Here is a 21297-nt window from a genome sequence, read left to right on the forward strand (position 1 = left end):
GTAGTTTACTGTATCAGTCCAAAAGGCAATGCAGTGCTAACATGGATGTAACATGGGGGAGGAGTACACGTAGCTCTCCTATATCAATTCTCCTTGTCTGTGCCAGATTCTTACAGCTGGTGTCCATTCCTCTCTGCATTTAATGTTCTTGGTCAGATATCACAAAATGAAAACAACCAGTAGATTGAGAGAAAGAGTTGAGAAAGACCCACCCCTTGCTGCGAGGCATCTCTAGCTTTGACTAGTAAAAATAACCGACCCAATCCTCTTTCTAGTCTAGGCCCAAAGACCTTGAGGTTTTCAGGTAACTGTTGTGTCACTTATTGTGCTTGTCATAAACTGAGGTTATAAAGGTTTCTAAGACTCGGAAAGTGCATGTAACTATGCTGCTCATCTTTCCCATGCTTCCTTAAAGCAACGTGACTTAAAAGTTACTGATGGCTTAATCTTTTCCCCAGGGGAGACTGGGGAGAAAAAAAGGAACCAGAGGGAAGAAGAAATGCATACCGAAACTGGTTTTGGGTTCTGATGAGCAATTCAGTTGAGGACAGTAATTCAAGTACAACTGAGATCTGTACAAACTTGAGGCTGAATCCTGTGATGCCACCTGCTGCAGTGCCTGGAAAGTACTTTTTGTTTATCAACAAGTGAAACTTCCCTACAGAGATCTGCTTGGATGTTGAAGCCCAGTGCTCTGTGGTTGGCCCTTCAACTAGCAGTATTCAGATACCAATCACAGTGCTTCATTCAGCTTAAAGAGATCTCTTATGAACTGAGTAGGGAACGCCTACTTTTCCATGCCCCATCTCAGAAAGTAGTAACTTTGTACAGGTCACTTCCTAATACAGTAGATGCTTTCGCTTTCAGAAGAGGAAACACCTCAATCTCTGAACTCGGTTTGCTCTTAATAGCAATTAAGCCTCTTCTCACAGTGGCAAACCACAGTGCTTTAGATTTTTCATGTTTGTGGCATCTGCTAGTAGCTGTTAGAAAGACAGAATTGAATGGGTAATGGCACTGTCTGAACAATAGACCATACATAGCAACTCAAGTGTAAATTAGTCTGAAACTGCTCTCTTCGGTGCCACTTCTGCCATATGAACTGCTTCCATGATATAGATCTGAAGTGAAAACAGGAGTACTTTAGGCATGCTTGCACTGAAATGGTGCAAAAATTATTTCAGGCTATTGTTTGAGCACTAGAGAAAGCTACAGCAGGCTTGAAGCACTGTTATATCCAGTGAATGAGCACTAGAGAAAGCTACAGCAGGCTTGAAGCACTGTTATATCCAGTGAACAAAGATTTGAGGTAAGGATGGCTATAGGTACAATGAAGTTCAACTCTCTGCAACTTTTTTCCCCATGATACAGAGACTGGTGCTAAAATAACATCCAGCCTTCTCTACTTGCTTTAAAAAGCTCTCATCTAGTAGCTGTCCATTATGAATTGATCCATTTGGTCTGCAGTATAGATGTGTATACATGCTGAATAATGAGATACCATGACTAATAAAAAGTATGATTCACATAAGGGCAGATATTTAATATGAATGTTGATAGTATAGCTTCCTTTTACTTAACAAATTGGAAACAACTCATATGTACTACATCAAGAATTAGACTGCCTGATTTCAGCTCTCCAAATCATATAATAATTGTATACCAAAATACAATTTGTTACGCGTATTTTCTTTCCATCTTTATGAAACAACCCCTGTGCCTGCAACTTATTAATTAGTGGTTAGTCTCTTCTGTTCCTGATCCAGAGAGGAAGTGTTCAGAAGGAAATACTGACTCTTAATTCATAATTTGGCTTTAATGAGGTTCTTATTTCAATCTACACTCTCAACACAGCTCTAGAATCATTTTCTAATGCCGTAGCTAGACAACTCAACTGTAATAACTAAATAACCTGCAAATCACTGGCTTCCTAGCATGGGAAGTTCTCTTTTCTCCTCCCGGTCACTACTTTGCATTTGAAAAACTAACTACGTGGGAGATGCTTAAACTCTAGCGCGAGTTTGTATTTGCTCAACTTGTAAGAGATCTGGATTAAAATCAGAAGCCTCTTGGTTAATAATAATGAGGAGGAGAGAACTCTTTCATCATTCATTTCTTTTACTATTGGTAATCACCTCAAAGTTACCAGGCATGAGAATACCGAGGCTAGTCTTCTGCACAGCCTCTTGTATGTGGTCATCCAGCCCCTTCCTCATTAACTGAGACACCTGGCACAGGCAATGGCTTCACTCCTCAAAGGAGTCTCTTTGGATTGGAGGGTGAAGTGAGGGCAGATGAGTAGAAAGCAAAATCTTCATTGACTTGGTGGTTGAACAGGCTGCCTGGGATGTTCATTTACCATGGCCAATATTGTTTGCTTCTATGACAGATTCTGTTTCTGTTTTGGTGCAAAAACTGCCTGAACTAAAGTAGGTGGCTCTTTCTTATTAGCTTATCTCATTGTTTTCCTTTAAATAGGAGGGCAGGGTTCCACTTCAGTATGTTACCCTTACTTTCCATCATACTAGAGCCTGAGCTAGGCTAGTGTAGCATTGCAAGTCTAGACTTGCTGTTAGATAATGGAAAGAAGGCAAAGCTCAAAATTTTACATAAAAAGAGCAATTCTTCCCTTAGGGAAAAGCAAGAGGTAGTTTAATAGAGCTAATTGCTGTGTGAAAAAGACATTTGCTTTTTGCCTCCCCCAGACCTGGGTTCTCTAGGGATTTGAACCTGTATCAACTGAATTCCCTGATGAATCACTGCAGAACGCAGAACAGCTACATCAAACCTGTACCTGCTCCTTTCCTTAATAAACAAAGGTCTTCCTCGAGGGAAAAGTAGGGAGTGGGTAATGAAGAAGGAAAAAAAAGGTAGAATGGGATAGTAGAAAGGAATGAAAAGAAAATCTACTAGTATTAAGAATCAGAGTTCCTCAGAGGTGGTTTGTCTTTAAACTTCAAGCTCTGATACAGTTGTTTTCAGCAATGGGAAGACACAGTTTGTATTTTCTTGGCTGCAGAATCTCTGAACACCTTTAGGAGGTATACATTTTGTTTTGGCTGGTTGTTGGTAGGCAAACACTGCTGAGTGATGGTGTTGTAACAGTAAACAGAAACAGCAGTTATCTGTGCAACAAAAGGGAAGAGGTGGGACTGAAGTTACAGCCACAAGGAAACAAGATGAAAGCATAAAAAAAGAAAAAAAGCATATAGAGTCCATTTCAGATTTTAAGTGCACTTCTGAAGCAGAGCTCCTGGGCATGCTGTAGCTCAGTATAGAGTGATCTTGGTGTGCAAAATTCTGCTCAGATGAAAGCTGAAATAGAGTTGAAGATGCTCTTCAACCACTGAAAGATATCCAGGCCCTTACAAACAGACCACAGCTTACATAAATTCCCCTCCTAATAGCTAATGATCAACCGTGGTCATGAGTGCTGTTAATCTGTTCCTATTACACTGCTAATTGCTGCCTGCTAACATAGACAGCAGCTATTTAATCATTTCAAAGTCAAGAACAAGAGGTCCTTAGCTGCCAGCTTCCTCAGATAGAAGACAAGCTTATTTTTGTAATCTTTGTTTGGTTCTAGACTCCAGACACTGAACAGAAACTACTGCAATTGAGACCAAGAGTATTCCATGCAGTTTGGAGGTTTTCATATTAATTGCTGCTCATATTCCAAAATACCTACGTCCTGCTGAGTTACGGCCTTTCAGCTCTTGCTAGTTGGGAAACTAGGAGTAGGATACACTCCTATACCTCTCATGAAGCCTGCTTCTAGAAAAATAAGTGCTTTGATTTCAAGAAGGGCAAAGCACCTGCTTGCACACTACTGAAACTGAACACTTAACTCCTCGTTGCCACAGCTCAGAAACAGCCTGGGATTACGGCTCGCCATCAGCACTAAACGCACAGCAGGCTGGAGGTAACAAAAAACTGGCTTTGTGCTGGAGATAAAGAGCCTGAGTAGGAACACACAGGAATAATGCTGGCTTGTCTGTATGTAGTTATTTCTATACACACTTAACATTGTTTAAGAAATGCTCATCTGCCCGAGACAACTCATGCAGGTGGAGGTAAACCAGGTGTTAGTTCAAAACAGTAATTTGCAAAAACTCTCAACATGTGACATGCAACTAGACTACGAGAAACAAAACCACCTGCTGCATTTAGGATACATTTAGAAAGCCTTCAGCTGGTATAGGTTACTCCATTTTAAGGTCTGATTTGTAATAATTCATACCAGATACTAAATAAAAATGCTTTAGAAAAGGTGTTTATCACTTAGTACCAACCCAGCTCACAAAAATTTTCATTCTTGGCACTACTGCTTCCTTTCACTCCAAGATGGATCAAGAACTCTAGTCTCTTGGGTACGTGCTCAGATTTCAGAGGGAGCAGATAGAGCTGGCTATTTTTTTTGCCATTAAAAGCACAGAATGCTTATAGCAAGAGCTGAAGTCCTTCTAACCTTGAAAACCAACTTACAACAATGAAATCTTTACTTCCGAGTCAGTTCACATTCCCATGCCTATAAACAAGTTCTTGTAGGTCTAAGAACAATTAAATCCACAAGTGAATATGAATGTATCATTTATTTGAGGTGGACAATTCACATCATTAAAAGTCACAGGTAACAAGTTTTATCTTGAATTGGAATCAGATGTTTATTTTATAGTTTTCAGGGGCAGCTTCAGAGAAAGCAAAATACAAAAGATAAGCAGCACGCATCACAATCAGATGCGGTCGAGGAAAAAAAAACTAAAATATGAACCCTCAGAATGCAATATAAACAGCAAAAAGAAAAAAACCTGACTTGGGATGAAAAAAGATGCATCTGGAAGGCAATCCACTGAATGGCTTCTTCAATTATTTATTGTTAAAAAAGTATGCAAACCATGGCACAGGCATATCCAACCCTTTCAGCTGCAAGGAAAAGAAAACCTCATCCTAACATATTCATTGCATAAGTCTGACGTAATACACAGAAAATTTCAAGTAAAGGATTGTGGTCTGAAGTAAAAATTCCATTTCTTATTTAAAAAATGAGAAGGCTATCTGTTTTTCTTCTCTCCATCCACTGGTTGATCCGTTTCAGAGTCATATTGGCATTTTTCCACACATTTCCTAGGGAACCAGCCTCGTTCTCTTATTCCACCTTAAGACATGAAAAGTTGGATTAACTTGGAACAAAACATGACCCACTATAGAGGAAAAACACAGGACTGGAAGAGACATCAAGGTTACCTAGGCTAGTTTCTTCTCCAAGGCAGGACATCTAAGTCATTCTTAACATCATCGCCTGGGGAGGCATGGATTCTCTCCCACTGCCTAAAATGTTTTCAGAGATCTCCAGTTTTCCAGTACTCTACCTTCCTTACTGTAAGAAAATCTTTCCTGATACCCCATCTGCATCTTTCTGTCTATAATTCAAGTTCACAACTCCTCTTTCTACACACCAGGGACACCAGAACAACCTTCTCCACAACAGACTTTCACACAGCTGATAACTATTTGCACACACCCTGGCTTTCTCCTATCTCTTTTTCCTTTCCAAGCAAGCCATCCCAATTCTTTCAGCTTTCTCTTATAAGTCACATTTTCTAGTACTCTGATTATTCTCATTGTTTTCCTCTCAACCCTTTACAGCTGATCTTCGTCTTTCTTGAGATGCAGTAACTGTTTTTACTTGTGGCAGTATTTCAGCTGAGTCCATGCCAATGTTGAGTAGGATGGAAGGATTACTTCATGCATCTGGGAAGCTATATGCTTTTTTCTTTTTTGCAAGCATTGACTCATATTATGATTGACTCTTTTTTCCCTCAGAACTGCTACTTAATCATTATTTTTTCCATCTTGTTATAGTGCAGCTTGTTATTCCTGCCTATTTATTTATAGCATTTTGCTATACATTCCTAACAAATCTCATCCTGTTATTGAAGCCTTGTTCTCCAAAACGCCAATGTTATTTTGAATTCTAATCCAGCCTCTCAGTATACACCAAGTTCCCCTCCCCAGACCACATTTCACCTGATTTAAAAAAAAAAAAAAAAATCGATATAGCACAGATATCTCCTGCTAATCTTCATAATAAGCAACACAATACAAACTATTACCATGCTCATTTCAATGACTCATTTAGGTTTAATGTTTGGAAGAGTTCATGGGAGTGAGCTGCCAAAGCACTTCTAGCCCATGAAGGTCTCAGACCTCCCATGAAAAGCATGGACACTTTCAATGTAGTGACTGCTGGCTGCCTCTCTTCTGCCAACGTGGAATGTACATGCAAAGAATCAGCAATTGCTTGGAAGAGACAACAGAATCCAATGCACCCTCTGGCAGGTAAAATTTTAGCTCAGTCCTAAGCAGGAGGGCTAACGTAAAAAATGTAAAAATTTCAATGCAGGTGGCTATGATGCTGTCTCTCTGCAGACCAGCAGGAGTCTAACATCTTTGACAGCTGTAGTTGTTAGTTTCGTAAATGCATATCAAAGTCCTTGGAATTGATCCCAAACCAAGGACATAATGTCTCATAGGTCTTATATGTATATAGGGTGTTTAGGTAGGAAATCTGAATGTGTTTAAGACAGACCACTATTTAAATATCAAAAAAAAGAAATCATCATTAACCTCTTTAGAGTCTAACCTTCTTAGAATATGAAGAAGTGTTCCCCTTCTCACTCAACCTTCAATAAACTACCAAATGAGTGTTCTTTCAGTCTGACAGATTCATTTAATGTTTATCAAAACTGGCAAGTCTACCAGATGTAAAGAGTAAAAACTGTGGATGTGGTTTTAGAGGAGAAAGGAGCTAATGCCAATAAGGTCAGTCATTATACATTTGGAGAACTGAGCATGTAGTATTGTCCACATTTCTAGACAGCTATAAAACTGATTTGTAATTTTCAACAGAAAAAGTGAAAATAACTGCTTCATACCATCAGCAGCTGAGTCGAGAATCTTCTCACCATACATCCAGTGTCTGGGGAAGAAAGCATAATAGGTAATTAGATGCCAGAACTCATCTCAGTATTTCTTTTAACCAAACATAAAGGTGTGGAGCCACTAACTTTAAGCCTCTTGTGGCTAAAATCAGATCCCCTTTACTCAGTGCAATTCTAGGTTCTTCAGTGCATGGTGTTGTGAAGAATGTTTTAACACCTTTAGTCACAGGGCAGCAGACACCGCTGTAATCTTCTACTGCTCGATACCGCACCTACAAATTTGAACAGCACACGGCAATATATTACTGTAAGGAGTTATGGCTTTGCTGACAGTTTCATACAAAAAAAAAAATCAATTCAAGCATACCATAATGACAACGAGCATAATGACATAATAATGACAAGCCAAGCATAATGACAACAGCTGTCAAGGGACTCTAAATTCTAAATTAACTGCTTAACAATGAAGCACAGTCATCTTTATTATCACCTTCCTTACCATCTGGAAACTAAGGACCAAATGCAAAGAAAGCTAAGTGCTAAATTAAATTAAGCAGAGGTTGCAGCACACTGTGTGGAAACACAAAGTCTTTATTTAATTGCTAAGTTTAAAAATCAAGAAAAGAAATAGTCTCAGCAATTACTTACATTTATCTATACTGATATTTCAAAGTCATTTCAGACCAAACTTCACAAATACTTACGCTTCTCACTCGCTTGTCTGCTTTCTGTTTCAGTTGCTCTATCTATAAATGATTATACATAGAAGTTTAGGCAGTGTATAGTTTAAGAGGACTTGTGTATTCAACACAAAATGAAGTGAGGTATTGAAACCATTAAACAAACACAGGAAATATCATCAGCATTTAAAAGCACTCAAGAAGGCATAACTTTTTAGTCTATCAAAAATGGAAGAACATTTGACAGAACTCCTGTTTCAAGTATATGTATTACTCATCAGTCTATTTTAGTTACTTAAAAAGCTGGTATATTACTGCAAAGGAAAGCAGGCAATTGGATACTGGGGAGGATTAACTTGAGCTATCATTGAAGATCAATTACCGTCAAACTGTATTGATGACAGCCATCTCTTACTGGCCAGTCCAGGCCATCTCCTTCAGGAATCCCAGACCATGTAAACACTTGCTTGAAGTTCTTCCATTTACTTCCCATGTCATAGGGAAAAATAAAGGTCTCACCCGTTTGGTAGTACTGGATTCTGTCTTTGGCCTGGAAAATAATTAAGAAATACAGTACATAAAAACATACCCTACAAACTGCAATCAAGCAGCAAATATTAAGGTGGCCATGTCATAAGTCCTGTATGGGTCCATGAGACCTAAAGGCAAAGATTCTGAGGCAAAAGCAGTAATTCCTGCTATGCTAACCCAGGCTTTTAAAACTACTTAGCACAATCACGGCATTTAGAAGTGTGTCTGGTTTGGGTCCCCTGCCATTTACTGTTCAACAACAGAGTCAACTGGCTACACTGATTAATCCATTCCATGCTCTGATTTTGTTTTATGGCTTTTTTTAAGGACTGATGCCTGACTATTTCTCAGTTACATACAAAGACTTCCACAGCTCAGGATTCTTTGATTAATGATCATGAGCATAATTCAACATTGGTAGTGTCTATTCCACCTCTAAGAATTGCACATACAGGCATGCTCTGAATCTCCCACATTCCGCAGTCAGGAACTTTTCATTCTTTCAGTAACGATGACATCTAGTGGAGCAGCCACAGAAGAGTCTGTTCTCTTTGCTGCAATAATGTAATTTTTATTAAACGCTTATGTATTACAGCCCATGTTCAGTTTTCAGAAGGGACATATTAACAGCCTATGTTTTACAGGAAAAAATTTAACAGATTATTCCGAATTCTAATATATAGTTCTAACAGGGTTTTCTTTCATTTATGTTCCATTGTCCTATTATTCAAAGGTTTAATAGGACTAGGATCCACTAAGCTAGATTCTGTGCAAACAGAAGGCATTACAATACTTAGGTACCTATACACAGTCAAGATCCTCATGCTACTTTTGACACAGAAGACAGACAAAATAATAATGAAAAGTTTGTGGACTTATACAAAATACCCCAGGAGCACTGAACTAGTTTCTAAACATTGAGTCAGTTTTGCTTCCTCTAAACTTAGCTTCTGCTACTTGGCTGTATTTCTTCTGAAAAAAAATCTTGTGAAAACCTCTATAAAGACATGGAAATTGAAGAGGCATTTAAAGGAGAGAAGACTAGGTATCTCATTATTTCCTAGTACTCCTTCAAAATCAAGGAAAATCCTCCCAAGTTTAATCTGAGAAGTAGGAAATGAGGAAAATCATGAACCAAAACATGTCACCTAGAATGGGTAGGGGCAGTGGACAATTAAAGACACAGGCAGGTATAATGAGAAGCAAAGACAATTCAAGTTTCAGACAAACACACCCACATATTCCAAGTAGATAAGCAAAGTCTCTTAAAAGCAAATATTTTTCTATGTTCACACCAATTCTCCCAAAACAAAAAAGAAAAATCTATGCAGTGAAATGATTTCTCATCTATTTCAGTGAATTTCAGAGACAGTAAGGGAAAAGCTGGTTGTGGGCATTAAGTCAGTGGTGAATTGACATTACACCTTTGGTTTAAATCCAGAGAGGTGAAACAAGAAATTGATAGATATGGAGAATAAACTTTGTAACAATATACTACAAGAATATTGTAATAAAAGCTTACCTTTTCTTCAATCCAGGACTCGATTGAAGTTTTATTTGTCAAAATGACTTTCATCTAAAATAAAAGTGTTAGGTGAAATTAGCGTTGATTTTCTGCAGAAATACATCACCTAGGCAAAGAAAACTTCATTTAACAAACTAAATTTGCTTTAAAGAACAAAGCAACTTTTACAGGCTTAACTGAAACACATAAAACATTCAAAATTAAGATTTAGCATAGATACATGCTAATGCTACCCTCTAGAATTATACACTTAAGACACTATCACACTGTATTTCAGTTTATGCTTAAAAATCTGTATTTTTGTTTCCTTCCAAAGATCTCAAACATTCGAAATAATGTATCAGGCATGTTTATACCTATTTTCAGGGATAGGGGCATGTACTCCTGAAATACCAAGTATTTTGCCTTTTCCAGAGAATTTATAAAGCCTACCTCATATTTTCTTAGTTTATTAGATTTTCACCTCCAAGTTCTCTCATGAAAAATAAAATTGTGGTAACAACAGAGGAACTGGAAGAAAGCAACATAAACCCCTGGAAAAGTTAGAGAGCGACATAAACTGTAAACAACTGCTCCTATCTCAATCCTGAATTCTGTTTCTGCTCCACAACCAGGCAAAACTTACAGCTTTTAACTTCTTTGTAGCAGAAGCCATAAACTTACCTGGATAATAAACAGCATACCAACAGCAATAGTTGTTCCTAATGCCAGTCCTAAGGCAAATAAAGATGCAGCAAATGCAGACAGTCCAAAGGGAATAATGGGTCGAGGGTCTCTTTTGGCTGCACTCATGTCAATCTTTACAGAACTCCAACCAAAAGATATCTGCAAAGGGGAAATATCATTCAGCTCTAGAACATTCCAACTGCTGAAACAAAACAAGTTACCAATAAGAAATCTGGCTCTAAAGGTAAGTGTCCAACTTCTGACAGGTTTATAATGCAAGTGGAGTAATAAAAAAAAAAAAAAAAGATGTATTCAAAAGACTTTTCCTTTTCAGAAACACATTCTTTGCTAGATGTAGGCCTTCTCTAGATGGAAAGCTAAACCAAAATCATCATCTTGCAAGCTCCACAAGTTAGGCCCAAAATCAGCAAAAGAATCTGGACTCTGGCACATTAACAAAAACACATTCACCAGTTTCAGATAGAAAATATCTGCATAGCACAGTACCCATTTTCAATGGAAACGCTACAGGTTTTCTTCTGAAAGCTTCAGCAGATAGCAGTTCTCAATATTATTGCTCTGCAAATACAACACTCAGCCTTCATCTGTTACACTCAGTTGACGTTTTCAAGCTCTTCATTGCAACCACAAAGGCTGAAATCACAGCTTGTAATCTTAACCATGGATCTGAGATAAGGGATGTATTGCAGAACAAGCTTTGCTCATTGTTGCTGCAGTTAAATTTTTTCATTTAAAACCAAATCCAACATAATTTATTTTTAGTTCCAAAAATAATATACTTTTTTTCCCTTGAAGAACTGGATACAGTTCTAAAACAGTGGCAAGCAAAAGAAAATAAATAGCATCTAACTTGTCTGTTGGAAATAAATAGCAGCTAATTTCTGTGCCAGCCAAAACACATCCTGTCTCTCTCTATACAAAGTGCTACTCAGAAACTGTCTTCAGTCAATGCAAAACTCTAGGAAACTCCCAGTGATTATGACAAGCAACAGGGAAAAAACAAATGGAAAGAAAGTAAAAACAATTTTCTCTGAATCCTCCTCCAATTAATGAACATAATTTTCACAGGCAGAGAGCAGAACTGAGAGTATGTGTTGAAAGAATAACAGGGAATTCCACATGCTGCTTCTCAGGAAACCAAATTGTCTCATACTTCCAGAGATTAATTACCCATCTGACTTAAATAATATTTTAAGCATTTAATTATGTTTTCTTACTCTGTTGTAAAGCTGAGTGTACATAGTCATAACAAATATGAAAGAAGCGTGAATGCATCCCAGTGGAGCCAAGAGGAGAAACAGAGTGAAAGATGCGTGATTCTGGTATCCACAACAGTTGTTTATCCAAGGACAATGGTGATCCATCTTCATGACACATCTGCGAATAATAAATATTAATATAAATGACATATATGATGTTTTTTTCAAAAAGCTCAAAGAAAAGGACAGCTAACTTTCTACTACTCAACCGCCATTCATTCACTTAAACCCACCAATTTCCAACAGATCAACACAGTAGTTCCTTTTTTATTGCTATTCAGAATGATACTTCATGTTGTAGAGTGAAAGAAAGCAAAATAAAAAGTGCTCCCAGGCCCTACCCTCCCTAATTATCCGTCCTCCTCTTTACTCAGACTTGCTAGTGGCTAATAAACACCATATTCCAGAGCCAGGAGACAGAAGCCCAGAATGGGAAACGTAAGAACTATCAACACTAATATTATTGCCATTTTTTTTTAAATAAGCACACCAGGAAAACAAAAGAAATATCAAATCCCCTGTGAACTACTTGCAGAAAGAACATACAAAGATACACAGACAGAAGTGTGTTAATGCCTCTTTCTCTTCAGTAGTAGACCCTCTGAAAGCTTTATCAATTGCTATGTATTGACCTTACACCTCTGTAAGTCTTTTTCAAAATCTATTTAACAAGCATAAACACCCTAGAGACACTCTTGTATTCAATATAAAGCTGGTTATTTTGGTTTAGCTTAAGGATGCTTAAAAACACCTGATAAAATATTTGTCCACACCCCAAACTGCATTGATTTAACTTAACAGGTGTAAAAGTCACTAATTATAATGCTGCAATTCACCTGCACCAAACCTAAGCGATAAACAAAGGATTGAATTACACTAATATCCAGCTCCTCTGAAAATGAAAGTTAATTGTTTTGGAACTACTGACCTCATTACCTTTTAAGCTAGTCCATTCCCAATAGGAAGTTCAGTTTCTCCCTTCTAAAGAATTAATTATTCTTCATTAGCATATGCTCAACTGCCACTGTACAAGTTCTTGAACATGCAATCGTAATTATCAGCAGAAGTGTTTCTGAAGAAATTCCTAGATCTTTGCTAGAAACCTCACCCCATTCAGGTGGGCCACAAGAAGCGACTCCATTCATGTGCTGAAACTTGCCATAGCATAGTATACTTTCAGCAGTGGTTTAAGTTACCTACTTCACTGCAACAGGCTAGAAACACATGTGGAATGAGTTACTTTGGCCAGAGTTGAGGGGGCAGAAAATCCTTAAAGCATAGCAACAAAATGAGTTGCAGAATGTGCTGCAGTTTCTTCTGTTTTATTTGACAAAAGCTAAATTATTTAGAGAACTTGCTTTTGCAAAGGCAATCATCAGGATCTGCTGCCATTTTCTATTAAGTCCTCAGTGTAAAGATTGTCACTCAAGGAAAGGAGTCTAATTTTAAATCTCAGGATGATGCAGCCAAATCACAGCACTGCTCTACAGTTTCAGTCTCTGCTTCCTAAAAGCACACTGACTGCACATCTTGTGTTTATAGAAATAACAAATGAATGCGTATGTTGCAATATCCTTTCACCACATTCTCTAACAGTCCTTCAAAGGAGGACCTGTCCAGTAAACCCAAGATAAATACAACTAGTCCTGGCTTCGACTGCAGACATCTGAAGTCGCTTGCTTTTTTAAAGCTGCACTAAATTCCAGTGCAGCTATTTATAATAAAAGCGTCCTTTAGCTCAAAGCAAGTCTGTTGGAAGACTAACACATAACAAGGCACAAACTTTTTGAGTTGACCCAAAAGGCTTATTATCAGTTCACTTAATATGCTGACTCCCCTCAAAAAAAACCTTTAGTGAACAGTAAAGAACAGCCCAAAACTTCCACTCAAATCAACATTTAACTCCCATTTGGAAAGATGACAGAATAGGCTTTTCTCCTCTCTGAGCAGGTGAATGTTTGAACTTGCAAAGGGCTGGAAGATTTTTAGGCATTTACACAGGCTCACTTCCCTGAAACAGCATTGTGTCATTAATACTGTCAATAAGTTCTCAAGAGGAACTGATTTCAAGCTAAAAGAAAATGTCAGAGACAGATGTATTTATTAAACTAAGCTACAGTAAAACCATATAGAAATCATACGACTAGAAAGTGGAAATATTTGAAATGGGTATAGTGTTCATATGGAAGGCTTTTAAAAATGCACAATACAAGACTAGGAAGAATAAATTAAATTAATAACTTATCATTAGATTCGAAGCTGCTTTGATATGGATTTAAAACAATTTTAAAGACAGTCAGTACCTGTTACATTTTCGACAGTGGTGTGAACGTGGTGCCTTATACGACTGACACACTTTACAGTATTGGAGATACATGCAATCCTGAGATTTTTCCTTTAAACAGAAGAACAGGTGGGTTAGATGTATACATAATTCTACTGGTAATACGTATCTTCACACTTTCCTAAGCTAAGCATCCTTGCTTTCTTCTGACAGGGTGCATTTCATAACCCAACCCTATTTAATGGTAGGTGGCGAGGACAGGAAAAAACAAAATGAAATAATCTCTTGGCTATCAACACAGCCATCTCCCACTGTTGAAAGTGCTGGTTGCTAAAAGAAATAAACAGTTCTTCCATCAGAAAGACTGACTGTACAAGCAGGGTTTCATAGCGAAGTTCTGAAAGTAAAAAACAGCATGAGGCCTTTATAGTTTAAAAACAAAACAAAACTGGGCACCTTGTCTCTCCATTTTATACCATGAGCCAATTTAGGCTTACTACTAAGATACAGTACTGGTAAGCATTAATGTTCGACTAGCTCTTGTTTGCCACTCTCTTTCTTACACACACACATACGCCAACTACAGCAAGACGAGAGACAGAGAGACTGGTAGATAGCAAGTAGTAATACTGGCCAAAATCTTCTGTTCATGAAGTGGAACACCCCGTTGTCCTGCTAGGACTACATCAGGACCCTCTTCTCACTAGACTCTGTCCTGAGAAATTTTCCACAAGTAGAAATGTGATTATTACTAATCCTTATATCATGCTTCTGGAACACAAACTCTGGGCAGCTGTCTTGAGATACTGAACCTGTATCATTCTGGTCCCTGACTACTACTCTTCCAAGAGACTACTGAAGCAAAGGAAATGCAAATTTCTACCTTGACTTATAATATTAAATTGAATATAAGATAAGCATGTAATTTTCTGGCTCACATGAAAAAATTTAGATTTGCTAAATGCAGTTCTTCTAACCCTTATTACTAGCAGCAGTGTCTTCAATACAACAGCGTCTGCATGAGCGTGCAGATAACCTTGAAGTTCTCACTCCCGGCTAACAGCACTTGTTTCCTATTGTTTTGTTTTGAGAAGCACCTATAAAACAACGAGTGCTGCCAGTGCAGAGGCACGACCGTTCAGCGCCAGGAAGGGAGGGAGGAAGCTGGAGCACCCTGGAAAGGCTGGAAGCAGCGGGAGACAGGCAGAAAGTGAAGATGTCGAAAGAAGATATGGAGAAAGGAGCGGCCTGAGGGCTGGCTGCATTCTCCGGGGAGAAAGTGGGAACGGTGGCATCAAGGGAAGCGCGATTCCCGCCGCCCCCGGCGCACAGCCCTTCAGCGAGGCCGGCCCCGGCCCGGCCCCCCCGCCTCAGCCCGCGCCCCGCCGAGCCCGCCCGGGGATGAGGCGATCGAAAGCCAGCGCTTACCGGCGTCCACCCCAGAGGGACGTACCCCGGGCCGACAAACATGGCGCTGAAGTAGTTGTAGAGGATCATGACGGTCCAGTTGAGGAGCATGATGAAGTTGACGCTTCCCCCGGCGGTGTCCAGGGGCCAGTACCACAGCGCGGCGTCCGCCATGGCGGTGGCGGAGCACACGGCCACCACGGCCAGGGCCACCAGCGGCCCCCAGTGGCACAGCCGCCGCGCCCGGCGCAGCCCCCCCGGCCCGTCCATGGCCGCCGCTAGCACCGCCGCCCGCCCGCTGCCGCCCCGCCGCAGCCGCCGCCGCCGCGCATGGCTCCCGCCGCCCTCAGCCCCGCGCCGTCCCGCCGGCTGCCGAGAGAGAGGGAGCGCCGTGAGGAAGGGGAAGGGGAGGCGCCGGAGCCCGCCGGGCCTCGGCCTCGGCCCCGCCCCGCCGGCCCGGGGAGGCGGGGAGCGGAGCCCGCGCTCGCCTCCGCCCGGCGCCTCCGGCTCAGCCGCCGCCCCCCGGCAGTCCGTTAGCAATAGGGTCCCGCCGGGAAACAGCGCCGCAGCCTCGTCCCTCCGTCCCGGCTCCGCTGAAGGAGCGGGGCTACAAGGCGCAGCGAGGGGGGCTGCGGGGTCCCGGCTTGCAGGGCACGAGCGGGCCGCCGCCTCGGGGCCTGGGGCTGCAGTTCGAGCTGCCAAGCGGAGACCGCCAAGGGGCGGCAGCGGGGAGCTGGGCCGTGCTGGTTAAAGCACCTGAGCGGGGGCGGAGAGTTTCGCCGGAACCTGTGGCGAGGCGCCCGGAGGCGGAGGGACGCCTTTGCGGCTAGCAGAACGCGGAAGCGCCTGGGTGCGGAGCGGCTGAGGGCGCCCGGCTGAGCGCGGCGTCTCCGCGGAGCGCAGCGGGGCCGCCGCCTCCCCAGCACCGCCGCCATGTCCTCCGATTTCGAGAGCTACGAGCAGGACTTCTCGGTGCTGACGGCCGAGATCACGGGCAGGATCGGGAAGGTGCCCAAGCTGGTAGGAGGTGAGCAGCGGCGGCGGGGGGCGGGGGGGGGCTGCTCGCCTGGCGCCGCGGAGAGGCCGTCGTCGCCCGGCGTGCTGGGTTCTCACCGGCGCTGCTCTCCGCCCTGACGGCTCTCGCTGCGCACCGCAGGCCCGTCCTGCTCGTCTGTGAGAGCCTGTCCGGCTTCCCAGCAGCAAGCGCTTGGGGCGGTGGCGGGGGTGTTAGCGTGGTTTTAGCGCGGTCTGCCTCTGTGTCCCACCACCCGAATGTGTTTTCTTGCTCCTTACGCAGCAGAGTCAGGATTCACTTGCCTGCCCCGGCTGCCCATCTGTTCGAGCAGCGAGTTGTCTTATGAAATGTGTTAAGAGTAACCTGACAGAATATTGTTTGCTGGTCAGCAGCGAGGGTCAGGCCCTCCCTTCCGACTTGCTGCGGGGCTGCGCAAAGTTAGGGCAGCGCAGCTGAAGGGCTGAGCAGAGCAGGGGTCAGAGCAGGGGTCAGAGCTGGGTGGATGTTTCCTATACCAGCATTGCTGCTGAATGCTTTTTACTGTGATCGTGCCACAACATCAGTAATGGAAATCAAGTCTTTTTCACGTGGCAGAGACAGAATTTGTGCATGATTTAATCCGAATCTGTATTTTTGCTGCCTGCTGTTAAAACATTTGATTTAGTTAATTGATTGTGGTGACTCTTATGTAGGAGCAGATTCAAAGAAATCAGTGTTCATTTACGTTAATGTGTTTGTCAGTAGCCTGCAGCATTCATGATCTGATTCATGATATATCCCTGCAGTAGACACAATAACGTCTATAAGAGTGTTAGGGTAGAAAGCTGAAAATTATAATCTCTTTAACCAGTCCAGCTCAATCTTCTAGTTCCTACAAATCAGTGCCCTAATATAGGACTCCTAGTACGAGACAGAGGGAAGCCGAAGCTAGTGGACTTCTTGTCTGTCCCTCTTGTAGCTCAGCTTAATGCCTCTTCTGTTTCGAGGTCATTAAATATTTCTGCTTCTGCTTCCTATGAGCATTTCCTAAAGCTTTAGGATACTTAAATTGTAGGAGTGGATATCATATAAGGAGGGAATAAACACACACTAATGGTATACTTTTCCACATGACTAAAGGAAAAAATATCATGCATCCAGCACCAAAGAATAACATCCTACTTTTAGAGTGGGAAATGCATCATGAAGTGATGAAGTAGTGACTCTAAACAGGATTTGAGGTAGGTGGTCAACTAAAACATATGATCTCAGTGCAACGTTAATTCAGAGGTCCAAAATAAATCTGAAATGAATAAATAGGAGGATTTTGAGTAAAAATCTGTTTGATTCTGGAAGGTTATGTCCAATTCTAATCTTAGCAAGTTAGAACTTCTGATAAATTGGAGCTCAGTGACCAATCACAGGCATGATTAAAGGACAGGAAACTATGCCTTTTCATCAGCTTAACAAAGCTATTTTGCTGTTGAGCTTACACGGGGAGATAATTCAGTCACAGTCTGCAGGTACTTAAGAGGTAGAAAGCTTTTTCTGTCTTGTAATGGAGACTTACAAAACGAAGAAGGGAGAGATCCAAAGAGTTCCTGTGATTGACATTTAGAACTGGTGTAATCTAGTCTGCTCAGAAATGATATTTAACCTGTAAATGGCCACTGGAACAATTTGCTGAGGGGATGCAGTGAATTCTTCAGTAATGTAAAGTACCTAATCAAGGCAGTTATTTCCCACTGCCTCACAAAGGGTTGTTCACTTCTAAACAGAGTAAATTTAAGGACCTCTTGTAGGAACAGGGAGACATCATCAATACACTATTGGCTCTGCTTCTGAAAATCAGTAGTGCTTCACTGATTTATGGAAAAAGAATAGAGATTTAATTTCCTAGTTGTATAGATTGTGGAAGTCATCAGTGTCTGTTCAATAGTAGGAAGAATATTCTGCTTAGTAGTAATGGATTTCCATAATCCTCTCCTTGAATCAGTCTCCCTTATTCATTTAGGGAGACTTTGAAGCTTAAATATGAGATGTTTAAAGAGTATTGTCTTAAACAGTGACATAGCCTAGAAGCAGCAGACTTTGAAATCATGATTCTTTTATGTGGCCATTAGAAGGTTTTTTTAGAATTTGCTGTCCTCTCAGAGGAGAAAGAATGCATGTTTCCTGCAGGACCAGTAGTGTGATACTGGGCTAAATGGCCTCGAGATAAGACAATGGTTATTTTTTTTTTTCTTTTTCAAGAGATGGCCTTTCCATGTTAGGATTTGAAGCTGGGCATACATGCTTTGGGCTGTCTTGCATTATAGCTACTTCTTGCACTGTACATTTATGAGTGAGTGCATTGCTTCAGTTTTCAGGGCTGTTCTGTCTTCCATCAGCAAAAAATTCATGTATGACTTGAAAACAAATTGCAGTCTTAGCTAATAGGGGCATTTGACCACCTGGAAAAAAAATAAATCTCTGACTGTGCTGAACACTTTGATCAGAAATATTTTAAATATACATTTTTCCCTTGTTTCTTAATAGGAATATTTGCAAGATCTTTGCTTCTTCATCACCAGAAGTTCCAGTTAGTTCTTGTGGAGATGGCTGGGAGAGCCTCAAAAAGAGGATTATGAGGTGGGAGGGGGACGTGAGGAGAGATGGACGTGAGGTGGCAGTTTTCAGCAGCAGTGATTTGAGAGAGATTGCTGATGGCCTTCTTCCTCCACGCTGGAAGAAGCAGGATGAAAGGTGTAAGGACTTGTGCTACTTCTACATAATACAGAGAGATCTCCTGAAGTCTAGTGACTGGTTTATTTCCTTCTGCTGCCCAAGACGGACCTGCTCTAAGCTTCACGTTCAGTTGGATTGGAGAAATACTGGTTAATTGTTTTTGCAACATTCCTGCGTTTCGTGTTGTCAGGACTTGATGCTGTGTTGTGTTCTAGGAGGATGATGGCTCAACAAACAATGCTGTTGTCACAAATGCATAAATAGTTCAGCAAGAAATGTAACAAAAGCACTCTGATACTACAGAAACAATAAGCAACAGGGACAATAGAACGTCTTGGGAAGAAATGTCTTCTGTTGAGGCAAACATCATCTGGAGAATTAAAGAAAGTGTTCTAGAGAAATGGCATTTAAATAGATTTTCTGTGATGCTGCTGCAGGTCTTTGAAGAATGAAGATCATTGGCTGATGTGTTTTATTAACATTCCTTGGTGCTTCAGAGAAATATCTGTCATGTGATTTGACAAAAAAATTATATAAATTTTGATTGCTTGATCTGAAAGAGAGTTTTATCAGCACAAATGGTGATACTTAGCCTTTTCCCAGCACAGTAGCCTCTGGGTTGTGATGGTTTTAGAATCGAGTGCTGTCATTCTTCTGATACTCGATACCTGCATTTTCTACTGGGCAATCAAAGCACTGTACTTCAGTTTCTAATGGATTTAGCTGAAGAAGGTCCCACCTTTAATCTTCTGTTGTATCCCTGTACTGGAGTTTACTGTCTCCATTTCTGGTCTGGCTCATTGTGGTGTGCCTCTTGAACCCAGTTTTGTAACCCAAAGAGAGAAGCGTGTGTATTGTTCCATTTGTCTCTGCTGTTGGACGGTAACTCCTGGCACTGGTGAACATGTAAACCACCTCAGTCAGTGTAGCAAAATCTGCAAGTGGTCTATGAACTGAAGCCCTCTGTTACTCAGTCTTTTCCTCAGCATGTACTAATAAAAAGAAGCAATTCCACAAGTGATGGGACTACTCAGTCTTGGTTCACGCTTTTTTAATCTCTTCATTGATTGTGAGATCAAACCAGTGCTGTGTTATCTTGCTACACTTGTAGGCAGATTTCTGCCTTCCTGTAACTGCTGTATTTTGGGGGACAAAACAGTGGCTAATGCAAGGGCAAAGCTGAAAGAACTGAGGAAAATGTAGTAAAAGCTTGTTTCTTTTAAGAAAGTGATGCAACCTTGTGTACAAACACAGAATGGATTTCTTTATTTGTAATCCTTACCCAGAGGAAAAAAGCACTTTTGTTTCCAGTCTTTATATTTATCCATATTTTGTCAATTTGACCAGTTAAATTATACAAGCTGTATGCAATATTTTCTTTACGACATTCTGTCTGGCAATGTGGACACAAAAATTCTATTCTAGATTTAGATATATTTGATGGAGCATTGTTTTTTATTTTCTTTAAAGGGTATTATCAATTCAGAATTAAGAAAAAGAATTATAAAAACCCCTTTTCATTATCTCATGTGATGGAAGTGTACTTAAGGAAATGATCAAGTAGGCAGATTGAAAACTACTGAGACACAGTGGAGTAATACAGTTAGTAATATGAGGATCTTTAATTGGATCATAACTTGTTTGTCCTGATCTACTAGATTAGCGGCAAGCTTCTCTTACTCTGCATAACTCCCTCTGACCTCATCTACAGCCTCTGAGCAAGTCATCCTGTGGATATTGTGACCTCCTTTCTATGGGGATTCTGAAAATTTCTGTGAAATAAGTTGTTTCCTTAGGTTAACCATGGCAGTAAAACCGAAAGTAAATGATCTGAAAACTCTTCCAGCAAGTGCTTTCTGATGTAGTTAATGCTTCTGTTGCTGATATCAACAGCAGGTCTAGAGGTATTTGCAGTCCTGCAGGCAAGTGGCTCCAGGGAAAGTACTCCCACCAGGATTTTACATGGATGTGGCTAGAGGAAGAGAGGAAAGCGAAACCATGTGGGTGATACTTCTGCTTTGGTAAGCTTGCTTTTCCTTACCAAAGTGACACTGCTGGATCCTGCCACCCTTTCTTGCTCTGGGGACTACATGGTATTGTGTGCCTGAGAGGATCAGCAGTTGCAATAAGTTCAGCTCCTTTCCTGGAAATCCATGACGATATTGCTCCAAAGCTGCAGTGCTGGGATGTTGCCATGTGCCTGCTCACACATCTGTATTTGAAGGAACAACAAAGGCCTGTTGTCAGTAGGCCTCACTCCCA

General features: G+C 41.0%; 2 protein-coding genes across 9 annotated transcripts in view; one reads left to right on the forward strand and one right to left on the reverse strand.

Moving 5' to 3' along the window:
• Positions 1-4573: 4573 nt before the first annotated feature.
• Positions 4574-15734, reverse strand: ZDHHC6 (zDHHC palmitoyltransferase 6). Of its 2 annotated transcripts, none has more exons than XM_009476049.2 (10): positions 15336-15734; positions 13927-14018; positions 11582-11741; positions 10341-10502; positions 9675-9728; positions 8004-8171; positions 7646-7687; positions 7068-7213; positions 6936-6979; positions 4574-5155 (listed from the first exon to the last, which is right to left on the reverse strand). In XM_009476049.2, the coding sequence occupies exons 1-10, from the start codon at positions 15582-15584 to the stop codon at positions 5052-5054; spliced, it is 1221 nt and encodes a 406-aa protein (XP_009474324.2). In that variant the 5' UTR covers positions 15585-15734; the 3' UTR covers positions 4574-5051. The 2 variants fall into 2 exon arrangements, with proteins under 2 accessions (XP_009474324.2, XP_087624394.1); XM_087768268.1 differs by lacking the exon at positions 4574-5155 and adding an exon at positions 5186-6027.
• Positions 15735-15814: 80 nt separating this feature from the next.
• The window catches only part of VTI1A (vesicle transport through interaction with t-SNAREs 1A), a 284394-nt gene continuing 278911 nt past the window's right edge, over positions 15815-21297 (forward strand). For 2 of the 7 annotated variants that reach the window (XM_087768269.1, XM_087768270.1), the window contains exon 1: positions 15818-16341. In XM_087768269.1, the coding sequence (XP_087624395.1) occupies positions 16248-16341 (94 nt within the window). In that variant the 5' untranslated portion in view covers positions 15818-16247. Of the gene's footprint in view, positions 16342-21297 lie in introns of all 7 variants that reach the window. The other 5 variants (XM_087768273.1, XM_087768271.1, XM_009476050.2 and 2 more) reach the window with 5 other exon arrangements.

The sequence above is a fragment of the Nipponia nippon genome, unplaced genomic scaffold, assembly GCF_047370975.1.
Source record: "Nipponia nippon isolate SJK-2023a ecotype South Korea unplaced genomic scaffold, ASM4737097v1 scaffold_3, whole genome shotgun sequence".
NCBI classification, from domain to species: domain Eukaryota; kingdom Metazoa; phylum Chordata; class Aves; order Pelecaniformes; family Threskiornithidae; genus Nipponia; species Nipponia nippon.